The sequence below is a fragment of the Mesoplodon densirostris genome, chromosome 4 (genome assembly GCF_025265405.1).
Source record: "Mesoplodon densirostris isolate mMesDen1 chromosome 4, mMesDen1 primary haplotype, whole genome shotgun sequence".
NCBI classification, from domain to species: Eukaryota; Metazoa; Chordata; class Mammalia; order Artiodactyla; family Ziphiidae; genus Mesoplodon; species Mesoplodon densirostris.
Window position 1 is genome coordinate 122,745,378 of NC_082664.1, and position 25,011 is coordinate 122,770,388.

General features: G+C 42.7%; 1 protein-coding gene across 1 annotated transcript in view; it reads right to left on the reverse strand.

Annotated features, from left to right (window-relative positions):
• The window catches only part of THSD4 (thrombospondin type 1 domain containing 4), a 571,330-nt gene that overhangs the window by 443,303 nt on the left and 103,016 nt on the right, over positions 1-25,011 (reverse strand). The window contains exon 5 of the mRNA XM_060097078.1: positions 18,782-18,884. Within this exon, the coding sequence (XP_059953061.1) occupies positions 18,782-18,884 (103 nt within the window). The remainder of the gene's footprint in view (positions 1-18,781; positions 18,885-25,011) is intronic.

Consider the following 25,011-nt stretch of genomic DNA (forward strand, 5'->3'; position numbering starts at 1 on the left):
GGATCAATCCAAGAAGAAGCTATAACAATTGTAAATATTTATGCACCCAACATAGGAGCACCTCAATACATAAGGTAAATGCTAACAGCCATAAAAGGGGAAATCAACAGTAACACAATCATAGTAGGGGACGTTAACACCCCACTTTCACCACTGGACAGATCATCCAAAATGAAAATAAATAAGGAAACACAAGCTTTAAATAATACATTAAACAAGATGAACTTAATTGATATTACAGGACATTGCAACCAAAAACAACAGAATACACTTTCTTCTCAAGTGCTCATGGAACATTCTGCAGGATAGATCATATCTTGGGTCACAAATCAAGCCTTGGTAAATTAAAGAAAATTGAAATCATATCAAGTATCTTTTCTGACCACAACGCTATGAGACTGGATATCAATTACAGGAAAAAAATTGTAAAAAATACAAACACATGGAGGCTAAACAATACACTACTAAATAACCAAGAGATCACTGAAGAAATCAAAGAGGGAATCAAAAAAGACCTAGAAACAAATGACAATGAACACACGACGACCCAAAACCTATGGGATGCAGCAAAAGCAGTTCTAAGAGGGAAGTTTATAGCAATACAATCCTTCCTCAAGAAAGAAGAAACATCGCAAATAAACAACCTAACCTTACATCTAAAGCAATTAGAGAAAGAACAAAAAACCCCCAAAGTTAGCAGAGGAAAGAAATCATAAAGAGCAGATCAGAAATAAATGAAAAAGAAATGAAGGAAACAATAGCAAAGATCAATAAAACTTAAAGCTGGTTCTTTGAGAAGATAAAATTGATAAACCATTAGCCAGACGCATCAAGAAAAAGAGGGAGAAGACTCAAATCAATAGAATTAGAAATGAAAAAGGAGAAGTAACAACTGACACTGCAGAAATACAAAGGATCATGAGAGATTACTACAAGCAACTCTATGCCAATAAAATGGACAATCTGGAAGAAATGGACACATCCTTAGAAATGCACAACTTTCCGAGACTGAACCAGGAAGAAACAAAAAATATAAACAGACCAATCACAAGCACTGAAATTGAAACTGTGATTAAAAATCTTCCAACAAACAAAAGCTCAGGACCAGATGGCTTCACAGGCGAATTCTATGAAACATTTAGAGAAGTGCTAACACCTATCCTTCTCAAACTCTTCCAAAATATAGCAGAGGGGCGAACACTACCAAACTCATTCTAGGAGGCCACCATCACCCTAATACCAAAACCAGACAAAGATGTCACAAAGAAAGAAAACTACAGGTCAATATCACTGATGAACATAGATGCAAAAATCCTCAACAAAACACTAGCAAACAGCATCCAACAGCACATTAAAAGGATCATACACCATGATCAAGTGGGGTTTATCCCAGGAATGCAAGGATTCTTCAATATATGCAAATCAATCAATGTGATAAACCATACTAACAAATTGGAGAAAAACCATATGATCATCTCAATAGATGCAGAAAATGCTTTTGACAAAATTCAACACCCATTTATGATAAAAACCCTCCAGAAAGTAGGCATAGAGGGAACTTACCTCAACATAATAAAGGCCATATATGACAAACCTACAGCCAACATCATTCTCAGTGGTGAAAAACTGACACCATTTCCTCTAAGATCAGAAACAAGACAAGGTTGTCCACTCTCACCACTATTATTCAACATAGTTTTGGAAGCTTTAGCCACAGCAATCAGAGAAGAAAAAGAAAAGGAATCTAAATCAGAAAAGAAAAAGTTAAGCTGTCACTGTTTGCAGATGACATGATACTATACATAGAGAATCCTAAAGATGCTACCAGAAAATAACTAGAGCTAATCAATGAATTTGGTAAAGTAGCAGGATACAAAAGTAATGCACAGAAATCTCTTGCATTCCTATACACTAATGATGAAAAATCTGAAAGAGAAATTAAGGAAACACTCCCATTTATCACTGCAACAAAAAGAATAAAATACCTAGGAATAAACCTACCTAAGGAGACAAAAGACCTGTATGCAGAAAACTGTAAGACACTGATGAAAGAAATTAAAGATGATATAAACAGATGGAGAGATATACCATGTTCATGGATTGGAAGAATCAACATTGTGAAAATGACTCTACTACCCAAAGCAATCTACAGATTCAGTGCAATCCCTATCAAACTACCCATTGGTAGTTTTTCACAGAACTAGACCAAGAAATTGCACAATTTGTATGGAAACAAACAAAAAAAAACCCCAAATAGCCAAATCAATCTTGAGAAAGAAAAACGGAGATGGAGGAATCAGGCTTCCTGACTTCAGACTATACTGCAAATCAACAGTAATCAAGACAGTATGATACTGGCACAAAAACAGAAATATAGATCAATGGAACAGGATAGAAAGCCCTGAGATAAACCCATGCACATATGGTCACCTTATTTTTGATAAAGGAGGCAAGAAGATACAATGGAGAAAAGACAGCCTCTTCAATAAGTGGTGCGGGGAAAACTGGACAGCTACATGTAAAAGAATGAAATTAGAACACTCCCTAGCTCCATACACAAAAATAAACTCAACATGGATTAAAGACCTAAATGTAAGGCCAGACACTGTAAAACCCTCAGAGGAAAACATAGGCAGAACACTCTATGACATAAGTCACAGCAACATCCTTTTTGACCCACCTCCTAGAGCAATGGAAATAAGAGCAAAAATAAACAAATGGGACCTAATGAAATGTAAAAGCTTTTGCACAGTAAAGGAAACCATAAACAAGATGAAAGATATCCTCCAGAATGGGAGAAAATATTTGCAAATGAAGCAACTGACAAAGGATTAATCTCCAAAATGTACAAGCAACTCAATGTCAAAAAAAACAACCCAATCCAAAAATAGGCAGAAGATCTAAATAGACATTTCTCCCCAAGAAGATATACAGATAGCCAACAAACACATGAACGGTGCTCAACACCACTAATCATTAGAGAAATACAAATCAAAACTACAATGAGGTATCACTTCACACCAGTCAAAATGGCCATCATCAAAAAATATACAAACAATAAATGCTGGAGAGGGTGTGAAGAAAAGGGAACCCTCTTGCACTCTTGCTGGGAATGTAAATTGATACAGCCACTATGGAGAACAGTATAGAGGTTCCTTAAAAAACTAAAAATGGAACTACCATACGACCCTGCAATCCCACTACTGGGCATATACCCTGAGAAAACCATAATTCAAAAAGGGTCATGTACCACAATGTTCACTGCAGGTCTAGTTACAATAGCCAGGACATGGAATCAACCGAAGTGTCTATCGACAGATGAATGGATAAAGAAGATGTGGCACATATATACAATGGAATATTACTCAGCCTTAAAAAGAAATGAAATTGAGTTATTTGTAGTGAGGTGGATGGACCTAGAGTCTGTCATACAGAGTGAAGTAAGTCAGAAAGAGAAAAACAAATACCACATTCTAATACATATATATATATGGAATCTAAAAAAGAAAGGTTCTGAAGAACCTAGGGGCAGGACAGGAATAAAGGCGCAGACATAGAGAATTGACCGAGGATAGGGGGAGGGGGAAGGGTAAGCTGGGACGAAGTGAGAGAGTGGCATGGACTTATATACATTACGAAATGTAAAACAGATAACTAGTGGGAAGCAGCCACGTAGCACAGGGAGATCAGCTCGGTGCTTTGTGACCACCTAGAGGGGTGGGATAGGGAGGGTGGGAGGGAGATGCAAGAGGGAGGAGATATGGGGATATATGTATACGTATAGCTGATTCACTTTGTTATAAAGCAGAAACTAAGACACCATTGTAAAGCAATTATACTCCAATAAAGATGCTAAAAAGAAAAAAAAAGAAACAGTTGTATATATTGAATGTCTGTAAATAAAATACTAACTATATTTCCTTAAAGAACTTCTCTAGGGTAAATATGCAGAGTAAATATTTAATAAAATGAAAATTTGTTTTGCAATCTGAATAGTCATCCAATAATTTATCTGTTTTGTGAATTTGAATTTACAGCAGACTCTTGACATTCCTGAGGCACATATCTGGAACCTTCTTGAGTTCCCAGATTCACAAACAGAAAAATATTTATAGAGGCTCCCAGCTTTTTCAGGAATCAAATATCCATGGAGAGTTTCCTGTTTATAGCCTTACACTACACACTACAAGTTAACCATACTTTCACATCTCATGATAGGTTTATATCTCACTTGATTGCCATTTTTCACAGAAACAAGCAAAAGTTTTCTAACTAATTAATGAGCATTGTTGCAAATGCACAAATAAGTGAAGAAAAATAAAGCTAAGTGACTCTTTTCCGGACACACATCTTGCAAAGCAGACTTTTCAGATTCCTATCTCAGTCAGGGGATCTCACACAGTGTCACAAACTTGCAAGTGAAATGCAGAAACACCTAGGGTCTAAACACATTTATCCAATTTGCTTGAGCAAAGGACAAGGGCCATACTGATAAAACCCATAGAAATGCCATTGTTATTGCTAACCCAAGCGTTACAGAAGTCGACTGAACCTTTTGGTGATGAGTCCAGAAAACTGGATTATAGAAACACTGTCCACATGAATTACAGGAATTTGCCTGCTCATTCAAAATACCTAGATTTTGTATGGTCAGGGTTGGTGACAATCAAGGTTGGATGTTTGAGCTGCCTTCAGTAGTGGGACCCCGTCACAGCAGGCGCAGAGGCCCCAGAAGGCTGGACCTCCTGGAAGCACTGTGCTGGAAGCCTCAACCTCTGGCTCGGTTTTCACCCTCGCCAAAGCAACACCCACCATGAAAGGCAGACAGGAGAGAAGGAGTGACAGAGTGAATGAGCGAGAGAAAGAAACAAAGGAAGAGGGAGAGAGGGAGGGAACGCAGAAAAGAAAGAAAAGAGAGGGAATGAAAAAGGAATTTGGCTGTTGTGAGGGAAAAAAAAAGAACAAGAAAGATATTATCATTTCAAAATATATAGCATGTACATTTCAGAACGTATTTGAAAACACTCCTGCCAAATTTTCGAATTATTTATTTATTTATATCCCTTCTTGTTCCAGAGAGGTTTTGCAGTATTTTGCTGCCAGATTAATTTTCCTGAAGCTCAGCTCTGATCATGTTACTTCCCTGCTTTAAAAAACCCCAATACCTCCTCACTGCCTGTAAAATGAAGTCCAATTTCCTTAGCCTCCTATTTGAGGCCCTCCATAATCTGGCCCCAAACTTCCAGCCCAACCTTATCCCGCATTTCTTTCCTTTAAACACCCGTTGTTCCAACCAAAGGACACTCCCTGATTTCTCCTAATACATTCTGTATTTTCCACCCTTGCACCTTGGCTTGTGCTGTTCCCTCTGCCTGGAATGCCTTTCCCGACATCTGCATATGCCCCATACTATTCACCATTCCAGATTCCACCTGGAGGATGCAGGCACCTGGTCATCAACAGTGGAACTTACAACCTTTATACACATGCTACATACACATCATCTCACTGGATCTTCGCAACGGGAGGAAGCTATTTCTTACTGTGGTCCAAGGAAGCTGTGGCTGGTACCTCTGGGGTTGTGTCCTCTGTCCACTGTCCTTCCTGCTACCCCAAGGCTATCCCTCACACAGACCAAAAGGTGGCTGCCTGAATCAATGCCAACATGTTGTAGCAATCTTTTTTTATCTTCACTTTTTAAGGAGAAAAAGTGCACCTTTCTATTCTGTGTGAACTTGAACTCACCTGTCCAGTCCTGAAGCACAGTTTCATTTGGCAGTCCCTGTGCAGCCCTTGCCAGGCTCCATCAGGTGGGACAGTACACTAGCTGATTCTGAAAGGCAGAGGCCTGGCAGGTCCAGCGAGCCAGGGTGGGAGCAGTTACCCCAGGGGCCCCTCCATGCTCCCTGCCTGTAATGCACGAGAACATACAGGGAAGAAGACTGATAACCATGGTAAATATCAGTGGGTCAAGTTCTACTCCTTCGAATCCTAACAACATGCCAAGGGATTTTTTTGAAGGTGCCACTGATCACTGGGAGTGGGACAGCAGGTTGCTAAAGCTATTTATACAACCTCCAAAGCCAGCTTAAACAAACAAGGCAACTGGGTGTGGGACAAGGCATCGTGACTGATTGATGGGGATCTATTAGGCATGCAAAGCTGCCAATATCTACATGCTCGTTGGGCGAGGGCCAAAGCTATTACATGATGAGCAGTTACGTAACCTTAAGTACAAATGGAATTTGGGCTGTATGTATCAGATACGCTTCTCCTTTCTAATTTTTGGCATCAAGAGGTTACATGAACTGAATGGAGGGTCACAGCTCTCCCCTCCACTTTCTCCCTTTCCTAAAGACCGGCAGGCCTAATGCTCACAACAGACACATCTCTTAATAGTGACTGCAAGTTTTTCCCCAAACCAAAAGCTCCACTGTCCTGTTTAAATCTGACCTATTTTTAATGTGCTGCTCAATATTTTTTTTAAAAACATCGTTTGCTGGAACATGACTTTAGACGAAAGCTGTTTCCAGGGATTAACCCAAACTTTAATCGTTCCCCTGAACAAAACTTAACTCAGCCCAATAAACTATGGCTCACTTGATAAAATCTTAAAGCAAAAATTAATTGGGTAACCATGTGAAATCTATGGTTTGCCCTGCCAGTCTCTTGCCCTATCTATTGGTGACTTCTGGCCTCACTAAGCTCATGACAAGGTTTGTCTGCCTGGCGGTTCTGACCCATGAAATGCCTGGCTCTCCACCCCCATAACCTGCTCTATTTCAGCCTCTCCCAATTGTAATCCCTTCCCAAACGAGGTCTACTCACCATTCTCCTCCATGCCTCCACGATGAAAACCGTTTGTAGCAAGGTTGAAAAGAAAAATATTAACTGAGTACAACATAGAATTTTGTTTTCCTAAACTTTTCTTGTCATTAATTACTAAATAACAGTCCTGAGTTGTAAAGTCTGTTGACCAGCTCCAAAGCTGCTAATCAATTATCGATCACTTACATTTGCAAAACCACTATCTAGTCTTTAGTTCAAAAGTAGAATTTATACGGGGCTTTTCCTTGTTTTACTTCTGAACTATTTAAACATATCCACACACGTGTTTGTCAACAAAGTTATACAGTGATTTCCTCACAGGGGGTTTTGGTGGTGGTGGTGGTATGTGTATGTGTGTATGTGGTAACCCAAAAAGAGAGAATGGAAAAATCCAGCAAAAACACTAAGCACTAACCAGAGAAGGGTGAGCTGAACAGTACGAATCATATAATAGAGTACTTCTGCTTTGCCCCGGGGGAGCTACAGAATCTGTACCATGTTAGTTCCAGCACAGAAAGGGCCAGAAATGTACGTCTCCTTTGGTGGGCCATCCAAAGATCACCAGTTTCCATCATGGGTGAGAATGGAGCAGTGACAGTCACAGAACAAGAAAGAGAGGAGAAATGCAACAATCCAGAAATTTCTCCCATATGAACAGAAATGGTTGGGAACTAAAGCCTAATATATCAGGCTATGTATCACAATTAGTAATCTTAAAGAAAACCATACATCTCAATATATACTCAGTTGCTAAGTATTTGGGTTCAAAGGACCTCAAATAGTTAGCTGTTCATGTCACCTAGGTTTGCAGGAAAGAGGTGTGATAATGATGTATGTGAACTCAAGACATGATGACAAGTGCTCTCCGTAGTTCAGGCTGAAAATAGCTGGGTTTGGAAGCAGGATAATTCAAATATAAATCATTGCCACTACTTCATTTTTAAAAAATTTTGCCTTGTACTTCTTTTCTTTTTCTTTTTTTTCTCGGCTGCACCGGGTTTTAGTTGCAGCATGCAGGATATTTAGCTGCGGCATGTGGATTTCTTAGCTGCAGCATGCACGCAGGATCTAGTTCCCTGACCAGGGATCGAACCCAGGCCCCCTGCATCGGGAGCACGGAGTCTTACCCACTGAACCACCGGGGAAGTCCCCTCCACTACTTCATTTTGTTTTGCTGCAGTAGACACAGCCTCAGATGCAGACAGGAAATACAATTCCAAAGGTAGAAAGAAACCTATTGCACACTTCAGTATCAGACAATCCAGTTTTTAGAAATTGTCCTTGAGTTAGTCCCTCCACCTCTAGATACACTGGGCCCCTGAAAGAACCCTTAATTTAAAGGATCACTCTGGGAAAGCAGGCCTTCCCCTGACTATTTCAGCCATCCTAAAAGGCCTCTCTTGGAAAATTACAAACAGTTATACATTATTTGGTTTTTACTTACATTCTAAATGTGAACACATTTTAGACAGAGCTAGTACAATGATGTGTTCATTATATTTATTTGCATCATTTCCTTGATTACTGTATTCTAAAATCAGAAGCTTTATACTTGCATTTGAAGCAAGACCTATGTACTGCTTGGCAAACTTTGTGAATCATTTAAGAGTCTCATCTCTGTTCAATACATAGGAACTCATCCCAAATTTTCAAACAACTAACAGGGTTAGTTGGCACCTATATCATCACAATGTGAAAGACAGAAACAGACTTACAGATATCAAAAGCAAACTTAAGGTTAGCGAAGGGGAAACATGGTGGGGTAGGGTGGGGTGGGGGTGGATAAACCAGGAGCTTGGGGTGAACATACACATGCTACGAGTAACCAACAAGGACCTACTGTATAGCACTGGGAACTCTATTCAATACTCTGTGATAACCTATATGAGAAAGGAATCTTAAAAGGAATGAATATATGCATAGGTATAACCGAATCACTTTGCTGAACACCTGAAACTAACACAACACTGTAAATCAACTCTACTCCAATAAGATTAAAATATATATAAAAAAACTGTAAAGGCAGAAAAGAGGCAGTGTATGTGCTGCCATTTCCCTTCCCATACCTGCGCAAGACATCACTAATCAATCCCAGTGACACTCCTTGCTCCTGAGCCCAGCACATCAGAGCCACACTCAACCAGAGCTGCTTGTTATGACTCATGTATTGATTCTAAAGAGAATAGCCAAGATGATAAACAAGTTGCATGCTCCAATCCATAAGGAATCAACTGAAGGAAATAAACATTCAGCAGGCTGGTGAAATAAGATTTAGGGTGACAAGACAGCTGCTTTCAAGTATCTGAAGGGGGAACCTGGAGGTTTCATTAAATGTGGCTCCAAAGGGTAGCCAGGCAACAAATAATCATCCCAGAGTGAATTATAGTGGCATTATAAGAATGCCATTATTGCAAAGTGTAGGCAATGTGAGGAGGAAGGTGAAGCAGACTGCCTGGGAATGCTGAACATGCTCTCTCCCTTCTTCCAACCCAACCACAGATACACATCAGATTTTTCCTTTAATCCTTTGTAAACAAGTTCCACTGACTCATGGAATGTTCTCACTCATGGAATTTCTAAGAAGCAGATACAGACAGGTATGGTTGCTATTTAATAGCTTTTGGGGAGTGACTATGCAGATGAGGGAGACTCTCTTTGGTAAATATGCAAAAGGATGGGCTGGATTTACAGTTTAAACAGAAATTGCATTTTCATTGATTACTTTCTAGCCCTAAGGCCTCTAACTCTAAAAACCTCTTGATGTTGGCCCCATACTAATGTCTCGATGTTCATGCAAGGTGCAACCAAATGTCCTGACCACTCCTTTGGGACCCAACTCTACCAATTTACAGTCAGAGGCCTCTGCTCAGAGGGTGACAGAGCTGTGCTACAAGGGATTAAGACAGAGTCCCAGGATTTCCTGGAAAAGTCTTAGTCAATGTACAAAGTGAGAGAGTGGCATGGACATATATACACTACCAAACGTAAAATAGATAGCTAGTGGGAAGCAGCCACATAGCACAGGGAGATCAGCTTGGTGCTTTGTGACCACCTAGAGGGGTGGGATAGGGAGGGTGGGAGGGAGGGAGACGCAAGAGGGAGGAGATATGGGAACATATGTATATGTATAACTGATTCACTTTGTTATAAAGCAGAAACTACCACACCATTGTAAAGCAATTATACTCCAATAAAGATGTTAAAAAAAACACACACACACATTTGTTTGTTTTTAAAGGTACCGAATTGGTCACAGCTTGGTTACACAGAGAGAGAAATTCTTTGGTAGCCCCTGAGGCAAATGACTGCTCTGTAATCAGCAGGCTGTGGTTATGTAACTTCTTGTTTACTCTGATCCTTCTATTTTATCCTGCGACTTGGAGCAAACCATCCAACCTGAAGTCTCAGTTCCTGCGTCTGTAGAACAGGAACACTGTAGTGACATCTGACCTTGCCCATCCTGACACCACGAAGATGAGGCAGTCTTTGAAGAAAGCTGAGCTTCTTAGAAGACAGAAATGACAGGATTGGGTCTCATTATTTAATATTTTGTAATGGGTTTAAGCTCTACCCTTGGTTTTCAATCCTCAAAATTACTCACATTTAGACTAATCTGCTTACTAGATGTTGAAATGTACCCTGAGGCTTTTCTTTACTATTACTTAGAATGACGCTGGTTCAAGCACCAGGAAAGAAATCGCTTTTACACGAATCATTTATACCTTCCAGAAGACTTTAGAGCAGGGGCGATACTCTCCCTCAAACAATCTTTCCCTTTCTAAATCCTAAATGTCCCAGGGAAAAGAGACTCACAGAGATGTGACACCGTGTGCTCCACCCTACATCTTTCATACTCTTCAGATACAGAGAGAAACACAGTGTGGATGCAAGAACTAGACGTGTTCTAGGTGTACTTCACATAGATAGTCCCACTGGGGAGCAGGAGGGTGACCAGGATTACGGAAATCAGGGGGAAGGAACAGAACCATTACTAACCCCCCTTCCCTTCCCCCTGAGGTCATCACCCTCAACACAGGATGCAGTGGGATGGTAAAGGTTACCACAGAACACCAGCCTCTCTCCCGTGCCCCTGTGTAAATGCACACTGGTCAACCTGAATTATGCCTGATAATGTGTGGAAGCAAAGGGGACCCACACAGTCACATGCCATACATGCATAAGGAGGCTTATCTGTAGAAATCTGCAGAAACAGAAACACAAGGAGAACAAACGAGTGATACTCAAACGTAATATCCTAATTCCAATAATCCCTCAAAGGTGTCAAGAGGCCCTGTGAGCCTACTGCTGAAAGGACAGTTGACAAACCAGATGGGCACCCTGACCTGTGAGTTTCTGTCATGGACATGGGTTGTTTGGGGCCCTTCAAGACCCATTCTTCCTTCTTTTGGTTCAGCACCAGGATTTCCTTTTTGGAAATTAATTCTCCCCCTCTGTGTGTAGTCTTGCTGGGACTGTCAGTCAAGACTCCCCCTACCCTTTTACCCCCGGCCGAGTCAGTCAGGACTCCCCCCCACCCTTTTACCCCCGGCCGAGGAGTGGGCATGTGGCCTGGAGCAAGCCAATAGGGCTCTTATTTCCAGGGCTTTGACTCTTGGATGGAGAAACCTGTTGGAATTTATCCACTGCAGCAGCAGCAGACAAGTAAGACTGTCAGTTCTGTCCACCTGGATCCCCAGAGCTTCCTCAGTTTCTGTCCTTCACCCAGCTTGGTCCTGCACACTTCCTGTTGATTCTCAGAGCTACTGTATATCCTTCCAATAAAATCCTTTTGTGTTTGACTTAGCCAAAATTGGTGTCTGTTGCTTACAAGGAAAAAAAAAAAAAAAAAAAAAGAATGCTAACTTATACAGATGTGCAGCTTGCTTCCTCAGATTCCGGACCTACCTGAGGATTTCCAGGCCCAACAAAGCCCTATGATGGATCCTAAATGATTCCAAAAATGATACTCTGCATCTGAGTCCATTCTCCCTAAAATCCTCTTGTTTCTCCATGGTCAGTAGTAAAGAGTATTTAAAATAGAATGAGAGAGAAAGAGGCAAACTAGCAAGCCTTAGAATAGTTCTATAATGGTGAAATTTATACTGGCTCTAAATTTCACTTTTAGAAACACAGAGATGAAGACAGAGAAGAGGAAAGAGAATCTAATGGACTTTTTAAAGGCTCATTTATATACAAGAAAATGCCTAGATCACAAGAATTCAGTTGATGGGTTTTGACAACTATATTCACCTGTGTAACAACCATGCAAATCACGATTTGGATCATTACCATTGCTCCACAAAGTTCTATCATGCCGCTTTCCAGCTAATCCTTCCCCACACCCAAACAGGCAAACACTGTTCTGACGTTCATCACCATAGCCTAATTTCTCCTACTTTAGAACATAATATAAAAGGAATCAGACAGTATGTACTCTTACATCTGGCTTATTTTGCTCAACATAATATTTCTGAGGTTCATCCAGATTGCTATATGCATCAGTAGAGCAGTCTATTTTATTGCTGAGTAATACTCCATTGTATGAAGGTACCATAGTTTGTTTATTGTCTCCTCTTTATGGATAGTTGGGTTGTTTCCAGTTTGGAGCTTTTATGAAAAAAGCTGTTGTGAACATTCTTAAACAAATATTTTTTATGGACCTATGATTGCTTTCATTTCTCTTGAATAAATGCATTTTTATTTAATGGTGAAAAAGCTTTCTATAACAGAATGCAGAGAAACAATAACATACCTTTTCCAAGAGGAAAAAAAGTGCCTATTTTCCACCTTTTCTTCTAGGATAGAGTAGGTTCATAGGCACCATTCTATTAACCCTTTACTCTTCTTTATAAGTTTCATTCTCTCAATCCACAGAATCCTCATTTCTCTACCATTCCAAACAAACCTTTCTCTTTCCCCTTAAACTAGCAAACACTCTCCATATGCCTTCTTCACAGCAATTTTTAAAAGAAAGAGCTAGCTCTATTCACCAGCTACCCTCTTTAATTTCTTTCCAGTGGTTTTCCCAACCGTCTATCCTAGTCTTATTTTCTCAGTTCTCATTCTCTCCTTGACCTCTTGCTGTGTTAAGCTGTTATGACTGCTTCTCCCCCACAGCCCCTTCTTTCATTTTTTTTAAGAAAATTTAAACGTTAATTACTCAGACAGTTTTTACGAGGAAAACAGGTACCCAAAGACTAGTCTTAAATGCTCACAACTGTACACATCTTTCTCCTGGCTTCCATACACATTGAGAGTACAGATCCTGTAGCCAGATTCTGAGTTTAGAACCTGGCTCTATCACTTACTAGCTGGATAACCCTGGGCAAGTTAGTTAACTATTATATACTTTGTTTCTTCTGTAAAATGAGGCTGATAATAGTACCCACCTCACAGGGTTGTTGTGAGGAGTAAATGAGTAGCATTTAGAGCTATGCCTGGTACGTAGTAAGTGCTCAATAAACACAAGCAATTTCTATTATCTCATTTGTTCCTCACTGTGGTGTATGTAATAAGAGAACTTTATAAACCATAATAGACTATATTACTGTAAGAGATGATATAAGGCATTATAATGCTTTGGTGCCACCTCTTCTCAGGCTCCTTTCATGGTTGACTCTCTTTCCCCTGCTTCTTTAAAGTGGGCATAATCCAAAGCTCCTTCCTGGATCCCTTGTCCTCATGATTCTACGCTCTCTTGAAGGTCGTATCCATCACGGTGGCTTTAATTATCACACCAAAACCAATGACTTCAAATACAGGTCTACAACCCTAAGGTAACTCCCTTAAACATCCCCAACTTCCTGCTGGGCATCTCACTACCATTCATTCAAACTCAACATATATAAAACCCAAATCACCGTTTTGTTTTCACAAGAGGTTGCCCTCAGGATTTTGCTTTGTCCTCAATAATACACTCATATGTAAGCAGCCATGGCCTAGTCTTGCCAGGTATTCCTAGGCATGGATAAGAGAGCTTGAGAATGGATCTTGAGGTGGGTATTACTGGAAAACTCCTCTCGTTACCCTTAGGCCTTCCCTGTCCACTCTGAAAGGTCCCTGATGACTATGAACTGTCTGTGCAGGAGGGGTGGGCTGGAGGATGGAGAATTGCAGGTACCTAGGAATGAATGAAGGTGCTTCATTAAAACATGAACATCCTAATCCCAGGTTCACCAGCACTTGGTCCTAAGCCTTCCTTCCTCACGTCATACAGTTTGGATAATACTGTCCATGTTTATGGCAGCCCTTGCCCCATGCACCAGTGGAGTATCTGTGCCAGGGCAGACTGGTGGGGGACTCAGCAGCACACCTGGGCACCTGGGTGCCAACATTCCACCTCTGCCCCTCAGAGCTTTAGTCAAGGAGAAGAAATGGTCTCAGTGGCTCAGGGCTCTGTGGCTATTAGAGACTATGTGGCACCTTTAATATTTCCTGGAGCAAAATCTACTCTCCTTGCAAGCAGCCTAATAAAAGTCTCCTGGACTTAGAAGGAAGGCACTGTTGGAGCTTCCTGCCTGTGCTAGTCATTAGGGCTGGTCACAGATATTCAATTTCTCCTTCTTCAAGCACACAGTGGGATGGGTACCTCCCTGCTGCCCTTGAAGTTAAGTGTGACATGCAACTTGCTGTGGCCAATGAGATGTGAGCAGAAACAACAGGGATCGCTTCCAGTAGAAGCTTAAAGAACCCATGTGTGATTCACTTGCTCCCTTTCCCTGCCTCAGTGGAAGCAGAAGTTGAGGTGCAGCTTCTATCAGCCTGGGTCCCCGAACGAGCAGAATACTTACTACATTACACAGGTAGCATGAGCGTAAGACAAACTTTTGTTCATGTCATTAGGGATTTGGAGGCTCTTTGTTCATCAGGATTTGGGGGCTCTTTGTTCCTGCAGCATAAGCTACTAAGGCCTGACAGATACAGTGGCCCTGGTCACATGACCACTTAGCAACCTCCAATTTCTGACTCAGCCTCACTTTTGGCTTGTAGATTTGCACTCTATTTAGTTCAGCTATCGAGGACACACAGTGCACTTATGGTACTCCAATAAAAAGCTGTCCCTGGTTTATGGACTAAGACTGATGCTTGCTGCTGAATAGCCCACAGCGACCCAGAAAAACTCTAGATTCTAGTGCTGCCCAGCCCCAACACTCTAGTCGTGAAAACAGGTACAATTTCCCCCAATGCACCTAAAAAAAGTCTTTCTATTAAAGAAGACTTTCCCATTATAGCCAAGTTGACCATATAAGTTATTGTCCAAAGTGGTTTTGAATGAAGGGGGACTAGGGTGACAGGCATGAACTATCACTATCCTGAGTAAACAGGGACGCAGAGGCACTGGAATTCTACTTCTATCGTCTTTACGGTATTAGGTCTATGAGAAAAATTCCTAGAGGCATTATCTTAGGACAGATCACCATATCCAGGAAATGCATTTAAAAGCCTAAGAAGAAGCATGTGGAGAAATTAATGTGTTTATCAGAGAGTGTACTCTGCTTTTACTATTCTGTGTGGCATTGGACTGAATGAGTGCAGCTGTTTCCCTAAGTAGGCATGTGCAAGTAGCAGTAGACTTCCAAACAAAACCAAGAGCCCAATGCAAAATCCAGCCGTAAAGTATGAACACCCTGCAGAAACATTAACAGCGTCTTCCTCCCACTGGTCAGCCTGGGAGTCATTTAAGAGGAAAGAGGACAAAATCAAGAAAACAATCTTAGCAGCAAGAAGAATTGTTTAAAGAAAGCCAAAGTAAATGCAGCTTCGGTGACTATGGGATCCTCTTCTAGGCATGTGAGACATATTAACGTCAATAAATATTTTTAAAGAATGCTGAATTTTCTAGGCAAAGTAACAAACACAGTGTAGAAAATAGCTGATTTCTTTAGTCTGCTGCTAGTCTGCATTTTTCTTTTCTTTGTAAAATACCAGGATTCAAATTGCCTTCTTCAAACTTTCAGGGCTTATGGCCAAAAAGTAGATAATAATTTCTGGAGAAGATTCTGTTTTTCTGTCTGTCACAATCCCCTCTTCCCCACCTCCACTTGCTGGGATGTGTGTTTCCCACCAGAGGGTTGGTCACATGACCTGAGTTAGCCCAACGACCCCCTCAGGCCCTGAACTCAGGTCCAGGGATGGGGATATGATCCAAAGAAGATCACAGTGTGGTTTTTCTGAGATTGAAACCATCACTAGGCATGCTAGTTTCCTAGGCTGCCGTAGCAAATTACCACAAACTGGGTGGTTTAAAACAACATAAATTTATTCTCTCATAGTCCTGGAGGCTGAAAATTCAAAATCAAGGTGTTGGCAGGGCCATGTTCCCTCTGCAATCTCTGGGGAAGAACCTTTCTGTTCCTTCTCCTGGTTTCGGGTGCTTTCCCGAAATCCTTGGTGTTCCTTGACTTGTAGCTGCATCATTCTTATCTCCACCTTGGTCGTCACGTGGCCATCTTCCCTCTGTCTCTGTGCCCAAGTGTTCCCTGTATGTGTGTCTCTGTGCCTCTTCTCTTTTTATAAGGGCACCAGTCATATTGGATAAGGGCCCACCCTAATCCAGTATGACCTCTTCTTAACTTGCACCTTAATTACCATGCAAAGACCCTATTTCCAAATAAGCAAATTCATAGGTACCAGGGATAGGACTTAAACATACCTTTTTTGGGGGGACACAATTCAATCCACAGCACTAGATAAGACAGAGTCTTTCTCACTATGATTGCAAGTTCAAAGCCATGTAAACCTGCCCATCCACCTGAGAAGTAAGTAAACAGACCCAAGAGATGGAGAAAGATAGAGAAAAGCAGGGTCCTAATATTACTGAATCCCTGGAATGCAGCCATATCTGAATCCCAGCCCACCTCTTGGACTTCCCAGTAACATGATCAACAAAATATCTTTCTTATTTTTATATAGGTAGGTTGGATTTCGGTCACTAACAACCGAGAGTTCTAATTAATATATGCACCAGTGAATTATGCTATATAATGTGAATCCAAATAGCTCCCCATATCTGGATGGGGAAGAGCAGGTGGGTTATATATGAAAAAAGATTAGCCATGAGTTGTTAACTGTTGAAACTAAGTGACGGGTAAATAGAAGGTTATTATTATATGATTATACTATTCTCTCTATTTTTACGTACGTTTGAAATTTTCCAAAATAAAAAGTTAAATCAAATGTTAAAAAAGCCTCCTCCCCTCCCCCTGCCAGGACTCACAATTAAAGTCCAGCACAAATCAGGGCAAACAAAAGAACAGAAAAGGTAGAATCATACATAAACCAGACAATAGCAGGCATCCACAGGGAATATTGATAATAGGTGAAAATATTAGCACAAGTTTTCTTTGCGGGATGCAAAGGGCTTTTGATATTAGATCTGAGTCTACCAGGCTTGACAAGATCAGGTGGCTGGCAGATGACCTCCCTGAACTAAGCATAGAGGGTTGGGCAATGGGGCTCCAGCTCCAGGGGAAACAATGGGGAGCACAGTGCACAGTTGGAGGAATTTGCCTTTCTTCCCAGTGAATCATGGCAAAGCAGCTATTATTATCCACAGCCAGCAATAAAGCAAGGGTGCAGCTCAGACAAAATGCTCTAAATGCTCACTGACAAGTACTGTTGTTCTGACACAAGAATATATTTCACAGGTTATGAAACACCCATGATTCTGTGCCTTTAATTTAAGCCAGAGTCACCAGCTCTTCTGAAATCCTGCCTTCCTCTTGGATTAGAGGTTCTCCACCCCAGCTGCTCATTAGAATTACTTGGGATCTTTAAAAAATCCTCATGCCCAGGCTGCACCCCAAACCAATTAAATCACAATCCCTGGGAGTGGTGCCCAGGCATCAGTATTTCTAGAAGGCTCTTCAGTGATCCTAGTGGGCAGTGGTCATGAGACCACTTTGAGAATCCAAACAAGGCTACAGACTCTTCTCTGAGAAAAATGCACAGACAAGAATAATTCTGCATCCAATTTCAGAGCAGACATCAATCCTGCCTTCTCCTCCTCAAGGGCTTACACCTAGGCACAACCTTCCACATTTGGACACTGATTCTGTAATAGAAGCCGCACAACTCATTATCAAGCCCTCCCCAGGACAATTTCTCCAGAGCTTGGACATAACAGCAGTGCTCCACACACTGGGTTGTGGCCCAGCCCAGCTGCCCCAGTCACTGCCTTGGGCTGACGTTGAGCAGAGCCCTTCAGCTGGACACTGAGGGCAGCTGCACTCTCTCCTCTGGCCAGCATGGCTGTCGGTATTGAACCCCACAAGTTTTGCTTGACCCATCACCACTTTGGAGACTACTTTCTCTGTGATGGGAAGATATATCTCAGAATTTAACACTTCTCAGCCCAAAAGCCATGTCATCATCTGCGTTTCAACATAGGAAAGTGACTCCAAGATCTAGAACAGCACTGACAAGCTCTACCAATATCAGATCTTCCATCATTTTGAAAAGGCAGGAACCTTGGTCCCAAGGGCAATGGCTACCTACCACACTTCATCTTTGGAAAAAGCATTCAAGGCTCCCCCAACACAAAAGCCAAGCAAGTGTCAACCCTACAACTCTACATGCTCTCTTAAGCCACCACACCAGCGCTTGCAGCAAGAACCAAGGGAAAGGGAAACTCCATCCCTGCTCACTCCTCACAACCTTAGTTTGAAACTCTCACTCTAACCCATTCCTCAAACCCTGTCTCACTCATCCTGCCAGCCTCAGACACTGCTTGTTTCAGTCAATGCCTCATCCATCTGACTGATGGTCCAGGTGTCACCTGAGCTACACTACCTCTGGTAAAGACCAGCTCCCCCTTGCCCTGGGGGTCACACTTTCTCCCTCATTGTCACTCTAGCCAGGATCACACTAATTCCTCCAGCAATAACCAAAGGGCAACAGGGTTGGAGAACAGACAGAAAATAATTGCTGTGGACAGGGCGAGGGCTATTCTTACCTTCTGCAAACGGTTCCCATTCATAAAACCGGCCCATGAATGGCTTGTTGTTGTAGGATGCACATTGTACCTCCCAGATACTTCTACTGCTTTCTGGACACACCTAATAAAGCAGATATTAAACATGCAATTAGCGTCCATATCTCTTCATGGCCCCAGCCAAATCCCAGGAGACCTCTCCAATGTTAAATGTCAGTCCTCCTCCACCGAAACCTGGGGTTCTACAAATGTGCTGATCACCTATATCGAAAATTTTAAATGCAGATCCCAAGGCTTCATTCCAAGTTTACTAAATCAGAAACTTTGGAAGGACACTAAAGTTTTAACACGCTCCCCGTGTTAAGTTTTTCCATACCATAATTTGAGAACCACTGACCCAAACCTGCTCCTGACAAAGAGGTCTGCTCGCCTCCCTCAAAGAGGCCATCCATTTCCATCTGTTTGACTTTGTTCATGCCATTCCTGTGCGTGGGACAATATTCACAGCAAACATGTACAGCGCTCTTACCAGGTGCAGGCACTATTTTAAGCATATTTCACATATTAACTAACTTAATCTTCAAGATGACCAATGTGATTGATATGGTATTTTTAGATTTTTTTTACAGGTGAGCAAACTGAGGCATGAAGCAGCCACACAGCCAGTGAGGACAGAGGCTGCATTGAACCCCAAGAGGTCTGGTGCCCACCAGGCTCTCTCTCAGTGTCCTCCCATCTTGTCTAAATTCTGGTCTAAATTCTCTCCACCATCTAAAGCAAGAGCTCCTAGCCTTCGGCATGCAAAAGAACCACCCAGAGAGCTCCTGGGAGATGCAAACTCCTGGATCCCTCCTCCAAGGATTATTATTCAGTAAATCTGGCATGAGGCCCCATAATCTGTATTTTGTCAAACTATCCAGATGATTCTGATACACTAGACTACTCAAAGAAAACAACCAGCTCCCTCTGGTTTCTTTCTTTCTTTTTTTTTTTTTAAACAAATATCTCTTTTTTTAAATTAATTCATTTATTTTTGGCTGTGTTAGGTCTTCGTTGCTGTGCGTGGGCTTTCTCTAGTTGCGGCGAGTAGGCGCTACTCTTCCTTGCGGTGCACGGGCTTCTCACTGCAGTGGCTTCTCTTGTTGCACAGCATGGGCTCTAGGCGCGCGGGCTTCAGTAATCGTGGCACACAGGCTTCAGTAGTTGTGGCTCACGGGCTTAGTTGCTCTGAGGCATGTGGGATCTTCCTGGACCAGGGCTCGAACCCGTGTCCCCTTCATTGGCAGGTGGATTCTTAACCACTGCGCCACCAGGGAAGTCCCATTTATAAATGATAAATATGAGCGAAATGTGACATAAATGTGAAATAAGATCACAATCTCTCATTTAAAGCTAGGATCTAGCTTTTTAAAACTAGCAACACTCTGCTTAAGTGTAAGGTGTGTGTGTGGTGAAGGGGTGTTTTAATAATCAGGTGGGAAAGGCATCTGGCCCCTTAAATATTAAAAGCTCTGTATAGAAGTCTCTGGAATAAACTGCTAATATGATAGCTCAAGTCCTGAAGGATTTAGAAAGAAATCTACTGTATGTATCAGAAACATGAGGTCTCGTGGAAGATGAGGGAACAGAGGGAGAAATGAAAACAGGTGGAAGGAAAAACATCCCCTGCTTGATCAAGGGCACTTGGGGAGGCTGCTGGGACAAACACTCAGGGTGGTCATAACCCTGCTGCGGCCTGAGCCAAACCATATGGAGCAAGAAACCATGTGAAGCAGAACGTGATGGTAATTGGTGGGGGAAAAGGGCCGGCAGGATGAGCAGGGCCGGCTGGGCTCTGACAATGGGTGAGAAGCTGACAGGCTGGGGAAGGCTGTCTCCAAGGGCTCTGGAAGCCACGCTGCTGGTGGTCCTGAAGCCGGAACCATGTAGGCTTCCAGCAATACCAGCTGCCTCCATGAAGGATTTGGAGTTAAGATGCTTGTTACAACCTTTGGCCAGATCCAAAGTTCTACTAGGATGGGATCAGCTTGGCAGCTTGGGAGTAAGTACCATCCTTGCGATGAGAAAGAATCACTAAGGGGTGTGTTAAAAATACAGATTCTCGGGCTTCGCCCCAATGGAGGGTGGGCAAGAGGGCCAGGAATATACACTCGAAGTGCTCCCTCTAGTGCAGCCAGCCTGGCACCAGACTGGGCAGCCGCAATTAAGAGCCACTCCCGGGGCTTCCCTGGTGGCGCAGTGGTTGAGAGTCTGCCTGCCGATGCAGGGGACACGGGTTCGTGCCCCGATCCCGGAAGATCCCACATGCCGCGGAGCGGCTGGGCCCGCGAGCCATGGCCGCGGAGCCTGTGTGTCCGGAGCCTGTGCTCCGCAACGGGAGAGGCCACAGCAGTGAGAGGCCCGCGTACAGCAAAAAAAAAAAAAAAAAAAAAGAGCCACTCCCAAGCCTCAATCACACGCCAAATTACTTAACACGAAATCACAGTGTGAGAGCAGAAGAAAAGCAAATCCAACCCCTTTCATTTAAAGATGAGGAAACAGAGGTGTGGCGAAGGGGGGTACCTTACCAGAGGTCCCACGGTGACATAGAGACAGAGCCTAGAATGCTGACCACCCACCCTCGCCATCACTAGAAACTCGAGATCCGCTGCTGGGTGGGTGGCAGGTTTTTGTAATGGAAAGAGACCAGAACCAGTGGGCCAAATGTCTCGTTCCTCAAATAACTACGTAAAGTCAAGCTGCTCTGAATGAGGCTCCAGCCAGAAGCCACCCTAATTAACCTAGCGGCAATTACCAGAATTAGAAGCTGTAGACCACAAAAACTTAGCCAGTCTGTTTAACCTCTTTCTACCCATCAGTAACATAGTGGCAATGGGCTGGACCACGAAACAACACACCTTCGGAATCACTTTGAATTGCTTGATATTTGATGATATAAATGCATATTTCATGCCATGGAAAGCAGTCCACAATCCATTAAGTGAAAAAAGTGATTATGTGTGTGGGGTGTGTGTGTGTAGAGAGAGAGACTAAAAGTGTTATCTCTGGAAGGTGGGTTATAGAAGTTTTCTTTTTACAATTAACTTTCGGTTTATTTGTACTGTCTAATTTCTCTACAATAAATATGACATTTATGTAATAAAAATATATCCGTATTGAGCCCTTCCAGACACACAGCCACGCAAAGCTGGAAGGGCTCAACACTGATACCATTTTTATCAGTGTTTTTAATGCTAATGACTGGTGCTCTTATTATATCCATAAGCATCTGCCGAATCAACTAGCTACCTGTGATGCGTCATTCAGGATACCCTGTCCCTGGTCATCAACAAGTTCTTTATATTTGAGTCTGGCCCAGTTACCTCCTAAGGCCAGAGGGCTTAACGTGGCATCAGATCCACAGTGAGGGATCAGGTGCTGAAGCAGCAAATCCACCTACAGTTGCCAGGAGGCAGCTGAGCCCAGAGGTTGACTATGGTATCCAGTGAGCACCTAGCATGGGAAGGTGCAGCAGGAGGTAGCAAGGTGCTCTGGAAGATGGGGGTTTCCCTGTGCATGACCCTGAGCAGGGACCCCCACAAGATGCCAGGTGAGCTGCCAGTTAAAGGCAAGACACTACTTCCTGGGGAGGAGAGAGACCTGGCCAGAGAAATGCAAGCCTCACAGAGTCCAGATATGGAAGTGGGTTACTGAGACAGAATTATGGTACAGGTGAGGAACACAGATGCCTGGGGTGATAATGATGAAGATGGTGTTAAGAATAGCTAACTTTTTTTTTTTTTTTTTTTTGTGGTACACGGGCCTCCCACTGTTGTAGCCTCTCTCATTGCGGAGCACAGGCTCCGGACGCGCAGGCCCAGCGGCCATGGTTCACTGGCCCAGCCGCTCCGCGGCATGTGGGATCTTCCCGGACCAGGGCATGAACCCATGTCCCCTGCATCGGCAGGTGGACTCTCAACCACTGCACCACCAGGGAAGCCCCAAGAATAGCTAACTTTTATTGACACTTACTAAACGTCAGCCACTCCACCATCTGATTTATGTATATTTCCTCATTTAATCCACACAACCACTGTTATATCCATTTTACAGATGAGGAAGCCAAGGCAAAGAAAAGTTAAATGAGCTGCCCAAGGCCACGGGGGAGTCAGCATTTGAACCTAGAACCCACGACAGTAACCACTATGCCACAGTGCCCCTCAAGAATGTGTGGATAGCAAAGTTAATTTGCAATCGGTCCTCAGACAAGAGGGCCGTAAACTTCTTCTTGCCTACTGTCAGGAGACGTCCTGGAGAACAAGTTCAGATTCAGCCTCTGAGGCCTACTGAAGTGGCTCCAGCAACAAGGACCAGGGAGCCGTGGATTGAGGATGAAAACCAAGGAGGGCTGGGGAATTTCTGTTTCGTGTGTCTCTCTTGTAGATTACATCTGTTTGTACTTATACTATTATCAGTATAAGATCTCCTCTCATTTTAACAGACTCTCTGAAGTTAAAACTTCCAGGTTACAGATCATTTTACATTTGTTATACTTTAAGTGGGTTGTTTCCTGATGCCATAGACTGAGTCACCCTCACCTTATCAGTAACTGTCTCTACATTACACTGTGAGTTGGCTTTGGGCAGATTTCCTGCAGACAGCTGATCCTTTCTATGGGCACGGATTCTTATAACCTTCAGACCAGAAAACAGAAACAAGGGAAAAGCCATGTAGATAGAGATCAGGCTCATTCAGGATGGGGCCAGCTAAGACCGGAGCTTTATAGCCAAGGAATGGCCCTGGGAGATAACCTCCCTTCAAATGACTCCTTTCCACCACAAAGAGGGAGGGATATTCCCACTGGTCTCTTATGGGAAGAAGAATAAAGATTTACTTTAATATAATGAGCTGAATCCTGATAAAGCACTTCAGGCCCTATCCAAAGTTCCATCTAGACAATTGCCTGGAGTTGCTATGAGTCATAAAGAGTATTATGGAAACTCTGACTATGTTTCTAGTGACCCTGGTTAATCTGAGATGACAACTGCCCGTACGTAACTTCACTGCTCAAGAGGCCGCTGTCAGTGATCACACAATTAACTTTCAGTAATTAATTACTTTCAGTTCCCCAGGAGACTGAAGAGTATCATCCCCGATGAAGATGACACCAAGGAACATGACCTTGGGGTCTGCCTGGGTCCAATATGCATTTTTGTTTTTACCCTTTGCATTGCTCTGGATTCAATCAAAAGACCGGCTACCATAGCAACACATGATGTATTTAACATCGCCACAGTGAAAAAAAAATCTAAAGAAAAAAATCTAGAAAATGTCCCTGAACTGCTATGAGAAAGTGGCTATGTGACCTTGGGCAAAGCAGTTTGCTCTTCTAAACCTAAATGACTGCATTTCAATAACAAGCCCTGCGCCACTCCCCTCACCCCCTAACCCGGGAATTCTGTGAGGAGTAAACTAGTAATATATTAAAGTTTCTAGCTCATAGTAATGCTCAATAAATGTTAGCTGAATTGGAATCTAAGAAGACATCAAAGATGAATCCAGCAGTTCCAGAAGCTGTTAAGTGCCCGACAGGTAGGTGTTCTGAGCAAACATTCCCTTCTTTTCTCTTCTACAGATGGAAGATGGGCTTTGTTTCCCATCATCTTGTTATATGATATAGAATCATATAACCATGGACCAAAATTTCTTACAAGTTATCCAGCACAGTTTTCAAATATGTTTAATATCTGCTTTCTCAAGTCACTTGGAACAAACTCAACCTCACAAAAACTCTTCTGCCACCTCCTACCACTTCCAGGGCCCTCTAGACAGTCAGTGAATTGGTTTGTCCAAAAGAGCTGGGTAAAGGCTTTGGATTTAAAAAACAAAAAACAAATAACTGAGGTTTTCTTAGTTCTCAAACACTTTTTTTTTTTTCCTATCTCAAACACTTTTTTTTTTCCTATCCAAGTTCATACTGTTCTCCTAGAGAAAGGAGTTTCTCTCTTATTCAATAAATACATCAAAAACCCAAAGGATATTACTATAACTAAGCCCATCCGTTCACCCGCGAGAACCCTATTTTTTAGATACTCTGTACAGGGCTTCCCAGGTGGCGCAGTGGTTAAGAACCCGCCTGCCAGTGCAGGGACAGGGGTTCGAGCCTTGGTCCAGGAAGATCCCACATGCCGCGGAGCAACTAAGCCCGTGCGCCACAACTACTGAGCCTGCACTCTGGAGCCCGCGTGCCACAACTACTGAAGCCCGTATGC